The 12,591-nt window shown below is 46.1% G+C and overlaps 1 protein-coding gene across 2 annotated transcripts in view; it reads right to left on the bottom strand.

Moving 5' to 3' along the window:
- Positions 1 to 12,591, bottom strand: part of LOC147319839 (collagen alpha-6(VI) chain-like) — a 55,962-nt gene that overhangs the window by 15,450 nt on the left and 27,921 nt on the right. For both annotated transcript variants that reach the window (XM_086312625.1, XM_086312626.1), the window contains 8 exons: positions 11,564 to 11,590; positions 11,413 to 11,457; positions 10,491 to 10,544; positions 10,217 to 10,279; positions 8,829 to 8,894; positions 7,378 to 7,431; positions 7,184 to 7,219; positions 7,043 to 7,105 (listed from right to left, as the gene is read on the bottom strand). In XM_086312625.1, the coding sequence (XP_086168751.1) occupies positions 7,043 to 7,105; positions 7,184 to 7,219; positions 7,378 to 7,431; positions 8,829 to 8,894; positions 10,217 to 10,279; positions 10,491 to 10,544; positions 11,413 to 11,457; positions 11,564 to 11,590 (408 nt within the window). The remainder of the gene's footprint in view (positions 1 to 7,042; positions 7,106 to 7,183; positions 7,220 to 7,377; positions 7,432 to 8,828; positions 8,895 to 10,216; positions 10,280 to 10,490; positions 10,545 to 11,412; positions 11,458 to 11,563; positions 11,591 to 12,591) is intronic.

Genomic DNA, 12,591 nt, shown 5'->3' with positions numbered 1-12,591 from the left:
GCTTCTAAAACAAAGAAGTGTTGAAAAATAATAATAAAATTAGGAAATTAAAAGAACAAGAAAAAACAAGGGCGCTAGGATGTCAATCCTGGAAAACATTCCATCAAACAATAATTACAGAGCTATGACAAACACAGCAAATCAGTGCAATCTGATCAGACAGCGTGTGGTTGTCTGCATGCGCCTGCCAGAATCCTTTCTACGGCCAAACTTCATGACGTCATGCATGAAGTACATCCTAGTACAGATGCCGGGAGTCTATGTATATATAACAGGATACTGGAGTCAATTCTCTATCATCTCACACGTCGATTTAATCAGTTTCTGTTTGATGGTTATTCAGCTGTGTGACAACCCGAAGGATGCGGCCTCCGAAGGATGCAGCCTCCGAAGGATGCGGCCTCCGAAGGATGCGGCCTAGGTTTTGGGACACAGCTTATGGAAAGACCAGATGTTTTTCAGTCACCAGGGCCTGAGGCTAAGTAATTCACCTGGAATAATTTTGTGTGTCCCTGACCAAATGGCGTGGAACACCTGCCTTAAGAATTTGGTTGGTGTCATTTAAGCACTGTGTGCCAGGAAGAGGGAGGAGCCAACGCAGGACTCAAAACTCAAAAGAATTAACTAAGGCAGGCAAAACACCAAATACAAAAAAACGTAACTCAGACGTGAAACTAGACAACTGAGAAAGTGAGGAACAAGCAACTAAGAGCAAGGAAAAGGGGGGACACTCGCAGCAATATGGGACGATGCAACAATGGGCAAAGGCAAACGGTGGAAACACACGGGGAATGGGGGAGAGATCAAACATAATGAGGTGGGAGGAAGGAAAACAGATGAATGAAACTCAGAGACAGAACTTATACGAGAGACGTGACAGACTAACCAGGGAGGGAACAAACTAAACCAACAGGAAGTACAAATGATTACACTTGGAAGAACGAGGAAACTAAACAATAGCAAAGAGAACATAAGAAACAGAAACACTGTGTTAGCGTGACAGCAGGACGGCGTCATTCACACATCGTCACAGCCGCTCTCGTCTTAAAGAGCGCAGGATTTCATATGTTGCTTTGAGAAAACAGTCATGGTGTGGATCAGTGCAGTCATGTTTTGGGGAAGTACGATCTGACGTTGGCCACATTTCAGATCAACAGTGAGCTTATTTGTGTCTGTGTGATACCTCCTAATGCTTTAGCTCATCACATGAACGTACGGCGGCCTGAATGTGCAGACGGAGAATATCACTTTCTGTCGACGTGAACACTGCCCATGAGACTGTTATACAACATGTGTTCACAAATACACTCCACTAAATGAGAAACAGCTTTTCTTAAGTTGCTAACTAATACCAAGCAGAGCTGCAACTGCATCCTATCTGGCTTTGTGGTTTGACAGAGAAAAAAGAAATTCATGAATAGTTCCACTGAATTTCTCTGGAAGTCTGTCCATGGGCCAAATCCAGCACAAATCTGCCAAATCCAGCTGAGCGAAAGCCAAAGTGTAACCGGAGTGATGCAAAAACACAGACTAAACTGGTACCTCTCGAGTCCTGTGGGGATTTCTGCCTATTCAACTAAAACAAAACTTCTAAGGAATAATGTGTACAGTTACTGTCAATGATCCTTCAGGAATTTAATGCTAAATTCAACCAGATGCAGCCTGCGGGAGAACATTTACAGCTTACTGCCTCAGCTGTAAACTCTGTTAGCCTGGCTCTGAATCACGGCTCTTGAACAGTTGAGACTTCAATATTTGAAACAGCTTATTAGTTCCAACATATCGAGGGGTCTTACAACGCAGTGGAGATCCCTTTACAGGCCCAGCGACTTGAACATGATGCGTAGTGGTTACATACAGTTGTGGTCAGATGTTCATCACGGGCATGAATTTCAGGTCATTTTGGATTTTTAATGATTTCTTTAAACCTTTTCCAGTGTGCAACGATCGTAGAGAGTGTGCATTAGAGCAGGGCGATATGACCAAAAATATTTATCACCATATGCATTTGAAAATTTGCAATAACGATATAACTGACGATATAATTGACAAGAGACAAATTGAGATGAGAGATGAGATGAGATAGCCTTTATGTGTCAGTTGCAGGTCTTTTGCCCACAACCGAGATGACAGACCTTGCCGACCGTACATACAATACACAAACCTCTCCTATCATTTCAATCCCAGCGGGCAGCCTTGTGGGGGTTTGAACAGCCGGTTCCGCTTTCTTTATTCTTTGATAAGTCAGGGCCAAGCCAGCTCCGATCAGCCAGAACCCTGTTATCATGGTTCCGAATAGGTAGATATCTTCAGCACTCAGGCTCACCCAAGCCCAGACTTCTCGTTGAGGAAGGGGTGTCAATTGCATTTAGGGACCAGTTGATCAAATTCATAATTCCTTTTTGTTCCCTCTCTGTTCCAGGGAAAAGGAATACAGAAAAAAAAGAGACTAGACAAGGACACAAGCAGGGAAGATGAGGGAGAGGAGAAAAAGTGCGTCCGCCTCCTCTGAGAGCCAAAGAAGAACTCCTCAACTTTATTAGTGCAAAAAACAAAACAAAAAACCCCCATCAATGTATTTTCACTTAAACAAGCAGCTGTTTTTTATCTGCATTAAAGTTATATAAACATTTAACAGTGCAAACTGACAGTTTAACCAAAAGGCATTTCCAGTGGAAACTGGCCGACATATCCTCAGCATAACCATGTATAATATCCACAACACTTAAAAAGAGGTTATACACACGCAATACGGTAATATTATGTTGAAGCACAGCACGTATCACTCTGCGAGGCTCCGCCTACGACAGCCGTAACGCTCCAACAATCCATCAAGCGGTGCGGCTTTGTAGCTTAGCAAAGTCGTACTGAAACATTTGACAGATTTTCGAGCGCCGTGCACATAAAATCGTTTCGAGGTCAGTGAACACAACCAGAGTTCAGACATAAGGCACACGGGATTATAAGGGGCTCTGTCGACTTTCAGAAAAATCAAAGGATGGATTTTAAGTGCGCCATGTTTCGCCATGTTTCATTTTCTTATCGTTGCCCAACATTACACCGGTGTTACCGTGGATGGTATGATATGGCCCAGCACTAGCGTGCACCAAATGGATTTTCTCTAATCCACACTGTCACGGACCCGGCTCTGGAGGACTCGGGGGTCCGTGACCAGTTTTGACTGTTGTTATTGTTGTTAGTATTATTATTATTTGGTGATGTGTGTTTTCTCCACAATGCTGTGTTAGTCTGTGTCCCACTCGTATGTATAGGCAGGGTGTGGGTGTATACGTGTGTATGTCTGCGGGTGTGGCTGGAGGATGGAGCACAGCCACCTGCAGGTGGGGGCTCGTCCGGGATATGACTGGAAGGAACAGCAATTGAGTTTTAGTGAGTTGTTTGCCGGTGGCTTGTTTAGTTGTATGGTATCTGCTGCGCTCTCTCTCCAGTTAGCAAAGGGGAGTGTCTAGCTGAGCGTAAGCTCCTCCTTCAGGCACTCATTTTTTATTTTTCCTTTATTATTTTCGGAGTAATCCCGGGTGGGGATTAGTTCCCTGTCGGGGGTAGGCTTGTCGGTGCTTTGTGCACTTGACGCTTAGCCTTTAAAGTTGCCTCGAGCCTGGTACACTCCAGAAGCTAACTAGGCTAAGATTTTAGTAGGCAGGTCTGGGGAGAGGGTTGGTGGTATTTTTATTTATTGGTTAACCTGTGGCCACACTTTTCCCGCCTGTTTCTCATTTGTGTATTGGAGGTGGTGCTTCTTTGTTGTTATTGTTAGCCTCAGGTAGTTTTTGTTTTAGAGTCAATGGCTACCTTTGATATTGCAGTGTTTAAGGGTGAGCGTGGTGCAGCGTCTCAGCCCGTTCTGCAGGCGCCAGCTCAAGCTGTAGGTCCATTGGTGTCGACACCTGTTGATCAGGGGCTGCCTGAGAACAAACCCATGACAGTGCCTCGCTTCGAACCCCTCTCCATTGAATCAAGTGAAGGCTCGAAGCTGGATGCTAAGCTCCGTGTCCGTCTGGCTCGTCTCCAGCTGGAGAAGGAGCAGCATGAGAGAGAGTTCCAGCTGAAAAGGGAGCTAGAGCTTAGGCGTTTGGACGCGGAACTGGCTAGGGCTAGGGAGGTCGAATTGAGGAAGGTGGAGGTGGAGGCAGAGACAGCTGTGAGGTTGCGACAGCTGGAACTCCGGCAGGTTTCCCTTCCTCCGACCGCCTCCATTCGTCAGGCGGACACCCCGTTTGACGTAGGGAAAAACAGTCGTCTGGTTCCGATGTTCCGTGACACTGAGGTCGACAGCTACTTCGAGTCGTTTGAACGAATAGCCACGGCCTTGCACTGGCCACGGGATTCATGGGCCATTTTGCTCCAATGTAAGCTGGCGGGTAAGGCTCAAGAAGTTTGTTCCTCGTTGTCAGCTGAGGACAGCTTGGACTATGACAAGCTGAAAAGGGCTATCCTGCTGGCCTATGAGCTGGTCCCAGAAGCCTATAGGCAGCGTTTCCGGGGGTTGAGAAGAGGTCAGGGTCAGTCCTATCTTGATTTCGCCAGGGAAAAAGGTGTTCTTTTCGATCGGTGGTGTGCGGCCTGCAAAGCCACTGACCTGGCTTCGATCCGGGAACTAATGCTCATAGAGGAATTTAAGAACTGCATTGCTGAGCGCATCGCAGTAAATATTAATGAACAGAGGGTTTCCTCGCTACAGCAGGCTGCGACGCTGGCTGATGAGTTCGCGCTCATCCATAAAACCAGTGTCAGTAGGTATGACCGGCGCGATGCCCCAGTGAAGGTTAGTGATGTGCCAGCTACACAGTACCGAAAGGGTGAGGTACTTGTGTCCCATTCCAGTGTGAAACGAAAGTGTTTTTTTTGTTTAAAGTCTGGCCATTTAATAGCAAATTGTGGAGCCTACAAACAGAAACAGTCAGTCTTGAGAGTTAGGAGTGTGCCAGCTAACAAAGCTGATACAGGCGTGGTTTCAAGAGCCAAAACAAAGCTCTGTTTCTTCTGCCACAAACCTGGCCACCTGGTTGCTCACTGTTTGAAAGCAAACTCAAAGCAAAATCGATCTGCTTTCAAAAGAGTGAACTGTGGTTCACAAACCGACAAAGTTGCCAGTCCTAGGCAACAGTTGGAGCATAATTGCTCAGTGGTGTCATTTGGTCACTGTCAGAGATCAACTAATTGTAATCTGCCACCTGATGACGGTCTCTCGGGTCCAGATGACCTACAGTGTGATAGATTGTGTGTGACACAACCATTTCAACCTGCACCTCTGGCTAACCAGCATGCCTTTTGCCATGACCTAGTGAAGAAGCGTCAGAGAAGTGTTGCTGTAAGGCCTTCTAGCTGCCTGATGGGTTCTCCATATGTGATGGCTCAAAAAACATTTGGCTGTCATTTGGGACACTATGTTGAGGGACTTGAGCCAACCCCGTGCAGTGTTTTCAACCCATCAAAAAGGTCTTGGCAGATTCGGCAGGGTATGCCTAACCGTTATTATGGTGGATGGTAGGTGATATGTTTAAAAGCTGGGTAGGACGTTCTATGACAAACCACTGGTTTGTATTTATGGGAGGGGGTGTTACGGCCCTAGCTGGGCCTCCTGATACTGCCCTTGTGTGGGCGTGGTGTTTTTCTCCGCCTCCTCCTCTTTTGCTCCACCCCCCGTCTCTCTCTTGCTCTTCTCTCTCCCCAGGACACAGCTGCTGCTCATTGGACTCATTTACCACCTGGGCCCAGTCAGCAATCACCTCTCGGAGGTCATATAAGCTGGGGATGAGCTGTGAACAGGGTGGGGGGTGTTCTCTGCGTTGTGTGTGGTTAGCCTGCTCAAAGTGTGGAGTTGTGGAAACAGCATAGCTGCTTTGCGTGAGTAGTGTGGGCTTGTGGGCCTTGGCAGCAGTAAAGCCAGCTGCTGTTAGTGACAGGGTGAGCTTGTGGGCCCCTGGAAGTACCTCCTTGTGGTGTGGAGTTTTTGTTTGGTTGTTGTGTTCTTTGTTGTTGCAACCCTTTTTCTCTTTTTCCAAGTGTTATTGGTAAAACGGCGTTGCCGGCTCTTTATGTTAAGATGATCTATAATAAAGACTATTTTATTTACTGAAAACACTGGTCTGTTTTCCTTTCATTCTGTTCTGGACTCATTTGTTACTGGTCCCCTCACTCACATGCCTAGACCCTTTCGGGGGGAACGTAACAAAGATGGAGCACAGCCACCTGCAGGCCTGATAGGTGTGGCCCTGCGAAGGACTGGCCACACCTGAAGTTCCTGCCACACCTGTTGGTGATCAGGGCTCGTCGGGGGAGCTACTTAGGAGAGTGTTGGAGCTCCCACCGGCGCGGGATCATTGAGTTATCGTACCAAGTTAGTGTGTCAGCATATGTCTGTGTTGTTCGTATATGCCCGCCGAGGGTTAGTGTTGACGGCTGCCTCTATGGTTTCCCTGCAGGAGGAAGAGTGGTCCAGAAAGGCAGCACGCACGGGGTGTGCGGAAACACAACAGCGGGGAGCACGAGCACGAGCACAGACGTCGGAGGGAAGCACGCACACGGGGTTCAAGGGAGCAACGGGGAGTTATTGTGTTTACAGTTTTTCACTGTGAATAAAGAGCACTGTTTGCATCGCCGAGTCTGCGTTTTGGGTCCTCCTTTCCCCACATCCCCACGGTCTGCCAGCCAGACCGTGACACACACAGGCTCAAATATAAACAAACATACTAATTTTTGGCTAAATGTCTCAAAGTTCTTCACAGACGCTCTTGGTAGCTGTCGATAAGCTTCTGGCATAATTCTGGCTGCATGTTTGATCACTCTTTTTATCAGAACTGAGGACTTGACCAGAGGGTGTTCCCACTCTGAATGACCGTCAGCGTTCCCACAACATTCATAGTAAGAGCAGCGATGCGAGAGGAAGGCTGAGTGCGGGGAGGAGGGGTTAAACTACAGCAGTCTTTTCTGAGTTAAATATGTTCGGTCTCACAATTAAGGTCAACCTGCCGTGCGTCCAATCACAAAGCAGACCGTCACGACAGAACCGGACTCTCACCTGTGGCCCAGCAGCACCTGGGATACCGGGAGGGCCTCGATTTCCTTTCTCACCAGGTGACCCCTGCAAACAGAGTCAGACGTCTGTGTACAGTCACAGATATACGGTATAATCCTGATGCTGCTTCATATCGTCTTCTACCTTCTCACCACTGGGACCTCTTCTTCCATTACGACCCTGCACAAGAAAAAAATGTCACCATCATCATGCTGAAGTCTTTCTGCAGCACAGAGCAGCACCTTCCTACCCGAGTCTCTGTGTGAGGATCACTGCTCTTCATGAAAACAGCTTCTCTTAGAGAGAAACAGAAGAACGATTTTTCTGAGAAATCTCACCGGGTTTCCATCTAGTCCACTGTCACCCCCGTACCCGTCTGGACCAGGACCACCCTGTGGATTAAAAAACATTCTGATAACTGCATCCAGCCATCTGTCCTTCTGCCCGTCCATCCACAGAATTATATACTTTGGTCAAAATATTATAATTATATATTGTGACCATTTGGCCTGGCTTTCCTCAGACCGTACACCAGAGAAGGTCAGGGCTGCATGGTGTCAGTCACTGGTTGGTAATTTCAACATTTTGGTCATTGTATCCCGAGTGAGCTACTCAGGACCAGCTCATATAGTCTTCACTCATTTGTGATGTACATCAGGTGGGCTTATTGATTTAAAAGTAAAATTAATCACATTTTATTCAGAAACACTTTAAATTAGCAACTGGAACCATAAATCCACCAAAGAGTGTTCAGCGCTCCTTTTGTCATAGACTTCTATCCAATCAGACCAGAGGACTCGCCCCCTGCCGACCAGGTTAGGATGCTTCTGTATTGGCTTCACATTCATGTTCAATCACTGGCCACATATCTGATCAGCCAATCACGTGGCACCAAATGAATGCATATAGGTCTATATGTGGCATGGTTGTTGGTACAGGACGGGTTGGTCTGACTATTCTGCTGATCTGTTGGGACTTTCCACACAATCATTTACAGAGGAAGCTCTGAAAAGACAACATGCAGCGTTAACAGCAGATCTCTGAGAGAAACGACCTCACTGATGTCAGAGGTCAGAGGAAACGTCTCTAAATCCACAACACATTAAACTTGAAGCAGATGTATACTGCAGCAGAAGACCACACCACGCACTCCTGTCAGCTAAGAACAGAACTGACTGTCTGATCCAATGGCATCCTCTCTTCTGAAAAGAAAGTGACAGGGTGTCACACGCTCGCCCCGCGTCCTCCAGCTCACTTCCACAGTCCGAAGGCATGCTCGTTAGGTTAACTTGTGATTCTGAAGGTGTGAGTATGAGTGTGAATGACTGTGTGTCTCTCTGGGACAGACTGGAAACCTATCCTCGGTGAACAACAGGCTCTGCATCCCCTGAAACCCAACAAATACTTTAGTATCAAAAACGCACAGTTCCTCTGATGCCCAGAAGAGGCAGCAGTGAGTCAGTCTCCATAGACACTCGTGTTGGCTGTAGATCAGGAGGTAGATCAGGTCATCTACTAACTGGAGGTTTGGGCAACATACTAACCCGAGCTGCTCCCTGATGCATCGTCAGAGGGTGAATGTTAGAGAGTGAAAAAGTGCTTGTGTGAATGAGGCATGTTGTACGAAGTGCTCTGAGCATTCAAGTGCTATTTTAGAGGCAGTCCATATTAAAAAGTTTACAGCCTGATAAGAAAATCAGCTTTAGTCTCTGTAGATAATTTACGGTAAACTAGTGGCATCATGGCGGCTAACGTTCAGCTTTTACATAAAGATGTGGACGTGTCTTACTGGTCTCCCTGGGCTGCCGGGGTCTCCTTTGGGTCCTGGTCTGTTGTTGTCGACACCCGGGGTGCCCTGTCAGACAAAAACAGTGTTCGGTTCTTGAAGTGGAGCTTCCAGCTGTTTCCCAGCTGCGATCAGCTGTCGGGTTTTCCGACAGAAGAAAGAGCCGATATTACAGTTTTAACTAGGGCTGTGCGATATGACCACAATCTCATATCCCGATATCTGACGTTTATCGTCCGATAACGATATAAATCACAAAAATGTAACATTTTCTGTAAAGTCTGTGAATCTCGGGCAGCTCGACTTGCGTGAAGTGTTTCCAGCTGTGCGTCGAGTGTTTTAACGGATGCATGAAACGACACGTTTTAGACATAAGTTGTAACGGCCGCCGTTTTCTTTGTGAGTATTTATTACACGGCGTGCTGCAGGGAAAAGCCTGTTCTAACGTTGGAGTCTAAGCTTTATTTTTTAGCACCTGGCGGCTCTTTTTTGCTTCTCATCTGTAAATAATCTGCTCTTTCACGCGATTCAGTTTATTTTGAAAGGTCTCAACAGGATCTTGAGCTTTATTGTGAAAGGTTTATGTGGAACATAAACAAGCGGATACGCGATGCTGTTACCGTCGTTGTTGCAAACGACAACGCATAAAAACAGGCGCTTGTGCGTCCGTAGTGTGGTGATATTACATATAAGAGTAAGACAGAACTTTAAGAAATGAATATAACCACTGCAGTGATCAAAACCATGAAAAAATGTTGCCATAAACACTTTATTTTGCGACACCACGAAACAAACGATAGCGTAAAATGAAAGAACGTTTTTATATCGTCATCGATATATATGGTTATATCGAACAGCCCTAGTTTTAACTGACATTAGTGACATTTAAACGTTTAAACACACAAAAACATCCTGAGAAAACATCGACATGCAGAGTTCTGTGATGGGTTTTTATGGCAGCACGACGTTTGTGGATTATTGTTGTAAATAAAGTGTTTTATGAGTGAATGTAGTGTGTGATCACACCAGGCTGGAAAAGCTCTCGATAAATCCCAGCTTATTTGTATTTGTTAGACAGATCAGACGGGCACAGACAAACTACACGATCAAATATCTTCACCATAATCTTTGTATCATAAAAATATGTGCAGAAACTAAAGAGTCATTATTTCAGGACATTGTTCATATTCAGGCTGTTGAAACAGGTTTTCTTTGTAAAAACAAAAAACCTGAAATATGAAAGGTTTATTTTGCTTTAGCAGTCTGATCGACCTGAACTTGACCTGCCTCCTCCTCTTCCTCGTCCCCCTCCTGCTCCCACATATTAAATAATTAGGAAAAAAAGTCCATGTGACTGCCGACCTTTCTGAAATGAAAGCACCGAAACTCACCGGGTCTCCTCTCAGTCCCTTCTGTCCTTTCAGCCCCTCCTCGCCTCCTGTCCCCGGGATGCCCTAAAGATGATATTTCAGCCTGTCAATCAACCTACCCAGAGGTCAGAGGTCAACAGCTCACAGCTTCATTTTTACGAGCTGAAGTCAAAACACATTTAAAAAAACGAAAACAGAAACAATAACAGTAAAATGGATCAATCGTTTCATTAGGTAACAACGATCAGAGCTGATGCAGCACGAAGCAAAGAAACTTTGAGTGGTTTTTGTTTACTGGGTTTCCCGGAGGTCCTCGTTCTGCTTTCAGTCCACCGAGTCCCGTCTCTCCCTGCAAACAAAACCAGAAGAACGCGTCATCTCTTCTTCTTCCACAGTCACGTGACATAAACCATCATACTCTCCTACCATGATTTGTAAATCACTAGGATAATACAGCATGTGTAAATGTTAATATAAAGAATAATTTTCATATGTAATAATTCATTTATCTAATTTAAACTTATATGTATAATTTAATCCACAGTTGCATTCAAATGATTATATTGAACAGCAGGAGCCAGGTGATGATAAATTCACTGCTCATCAGCAGGTGTCAGCATGTCTGTCAAAGCTGTGTTCAGGTGTGTGTTAACACAGCACAAGGAACAAAGGCCTCAGTCAGCAGTGGGACATTGTCCTCAGCCCAGATGTTTGTCAGGCTACATTCTGTTTCACAAAGAGGAGAAAAATCATTACAATATTAGCCTCAGCTAATGTTAGCAGCTAACATTAGCTGATGTTAGACATTAGCTACATTAGCTACATTAGCTAATGTTAGCTGATGTTAGTCATTAGCTACATTAGCTAACATTAGCTGAGGCTAATGTTAGCCACTCCAGGGCCTCCTTGACTCAAACCAGTGTGTCCACTGGCCTGCAGGTGCCCGACACAGAGTAACGGAGTGCGCGCTGTGCCAGGATTTATACATCAGGGAAACCAAACCCCCCTCTGGCTTCAACACAGAAGAGCCACCTCATCAGCCCCCCCCGCAGCTCCCGGGAAGCTGAAGACAGCTTCAACCGTTTGTGTGTTGAAAAATAGTAATTTTCTTGTTTTAACAATAGAAATAATTATTAGTTAGATTACTAGTTAGTGAAAAAGTAACGGTGTTAGCAACGCGTCACTGATCAGAAGGCCTCAGTCACAGATGTTCATACCTGCTCTCCATCGATGCCGTTCAGTCCATCCTCCCCGTCGTCCCCCTGCAGCGTTGGAGCACAATCAGCTGTTACGTCTCACTGCTCAATCTATGATAAACTGTCACTTCTCCAGTAAATGCAGCAGTGTCAGCAGACCTCAGTCACTCACCTTGTTGCCCGAGAGGCCTCGGTAGCCCTGCAAATACAAACAGCAGATTTAATGGTTAAAGCGCTCATGTTTGACTTTTTCAGCCCGGCTTCACAGGAATCTTTCAGTTATTTGGATTCGATTAAACGTCTGATATATTTAATATTTGTGTGATATATTTATAACAAACTATAAACAAACTTGTCAGGCTGAAGGACATCACGTCTGACACTGTGGTCAGCAGCACAGGAGCACCACAGGGAACTGTGCTGTCCCCTCTTCTCTTCACCCTGTACACCTCTGACTTCTGCTACAACTCTGAATTATGCCACATTCAGAAGTTTGCAGACGACACAGCCATCATGGGGTGTATCTGGGATGATCAGGAAGAGGAGTACAGAAGTCTGGTGAGGAACTTTGTCGCATGGAGTCACACAAACCACCTGCAACTCAACACCTCAAAGACTAAGGAACTGGTTGTGGACTTCGGGAGGTCCAGAGAAGGTCCACTGCCGGTTCAGATAGAGGGGGAGGAGGTGGAGGTGGTCAACAAGTACAAGTACCTCGGGCTGTGGGTGGACAACAAACTGGACTGGTCATGCAACACAGAGCACCTGTATAAAAAAGCCCAAAGCCGACTGTACTTCCTCAGGAGGCTGAGGTCTTTTAACATCTGCAGGAAGCTCCTGAGGATGTTTTACCAGTCAGTGGTTGCTGGAGTACTTTTCTATGCTGTGGTGTGCTGGGGGAGCAGCACAGCAAAGAAGGACTCATCCAGGCTGGAGAAACTGATCAGGAGGGCTAGCTCTGTGGTCGGCATGAAGCTGGACACTCTGGTGACAGTGGCAGAGAAAAGGACATTAAAGAAACTGATGGACATTATGAACAATGCTGGGCATCCTCTGCACACGGCCATTAACAACCAGAAGAGTCTGTTCAGTGACAGGTTGCTTCTCCCAAAGACAAGAACTAACAGACTTAAAAGCTCCTTTGTCCCACACGCCATCAGACTGTTTAACTCCTCTCTGGAGGGGAGAGGGAGGGGAAAC

Source organism: Aulonocara sp. 'chitande type north' Nkhata Bay, linkage group LG11, assembly GCF_057382095.1.
Source record: "Aulonocara sp. 'chitande type north' Nkhata Bay isolate Kocher_YH1m ecotype deep benthic linkage group LG11, A_spYH_male_GT1.1, whole genome shotgun sequence".
NCBI lineage: Eukaryota > Metazoa > Chordata > Actinopteri > Cichliformes > Cichlidae > Aulonocara > Aulonocara sp. 'chitande type north' Nkhata Bay.
This window is presented reverse-complemented; position numbering and strand designations above follow the sequence as displayed.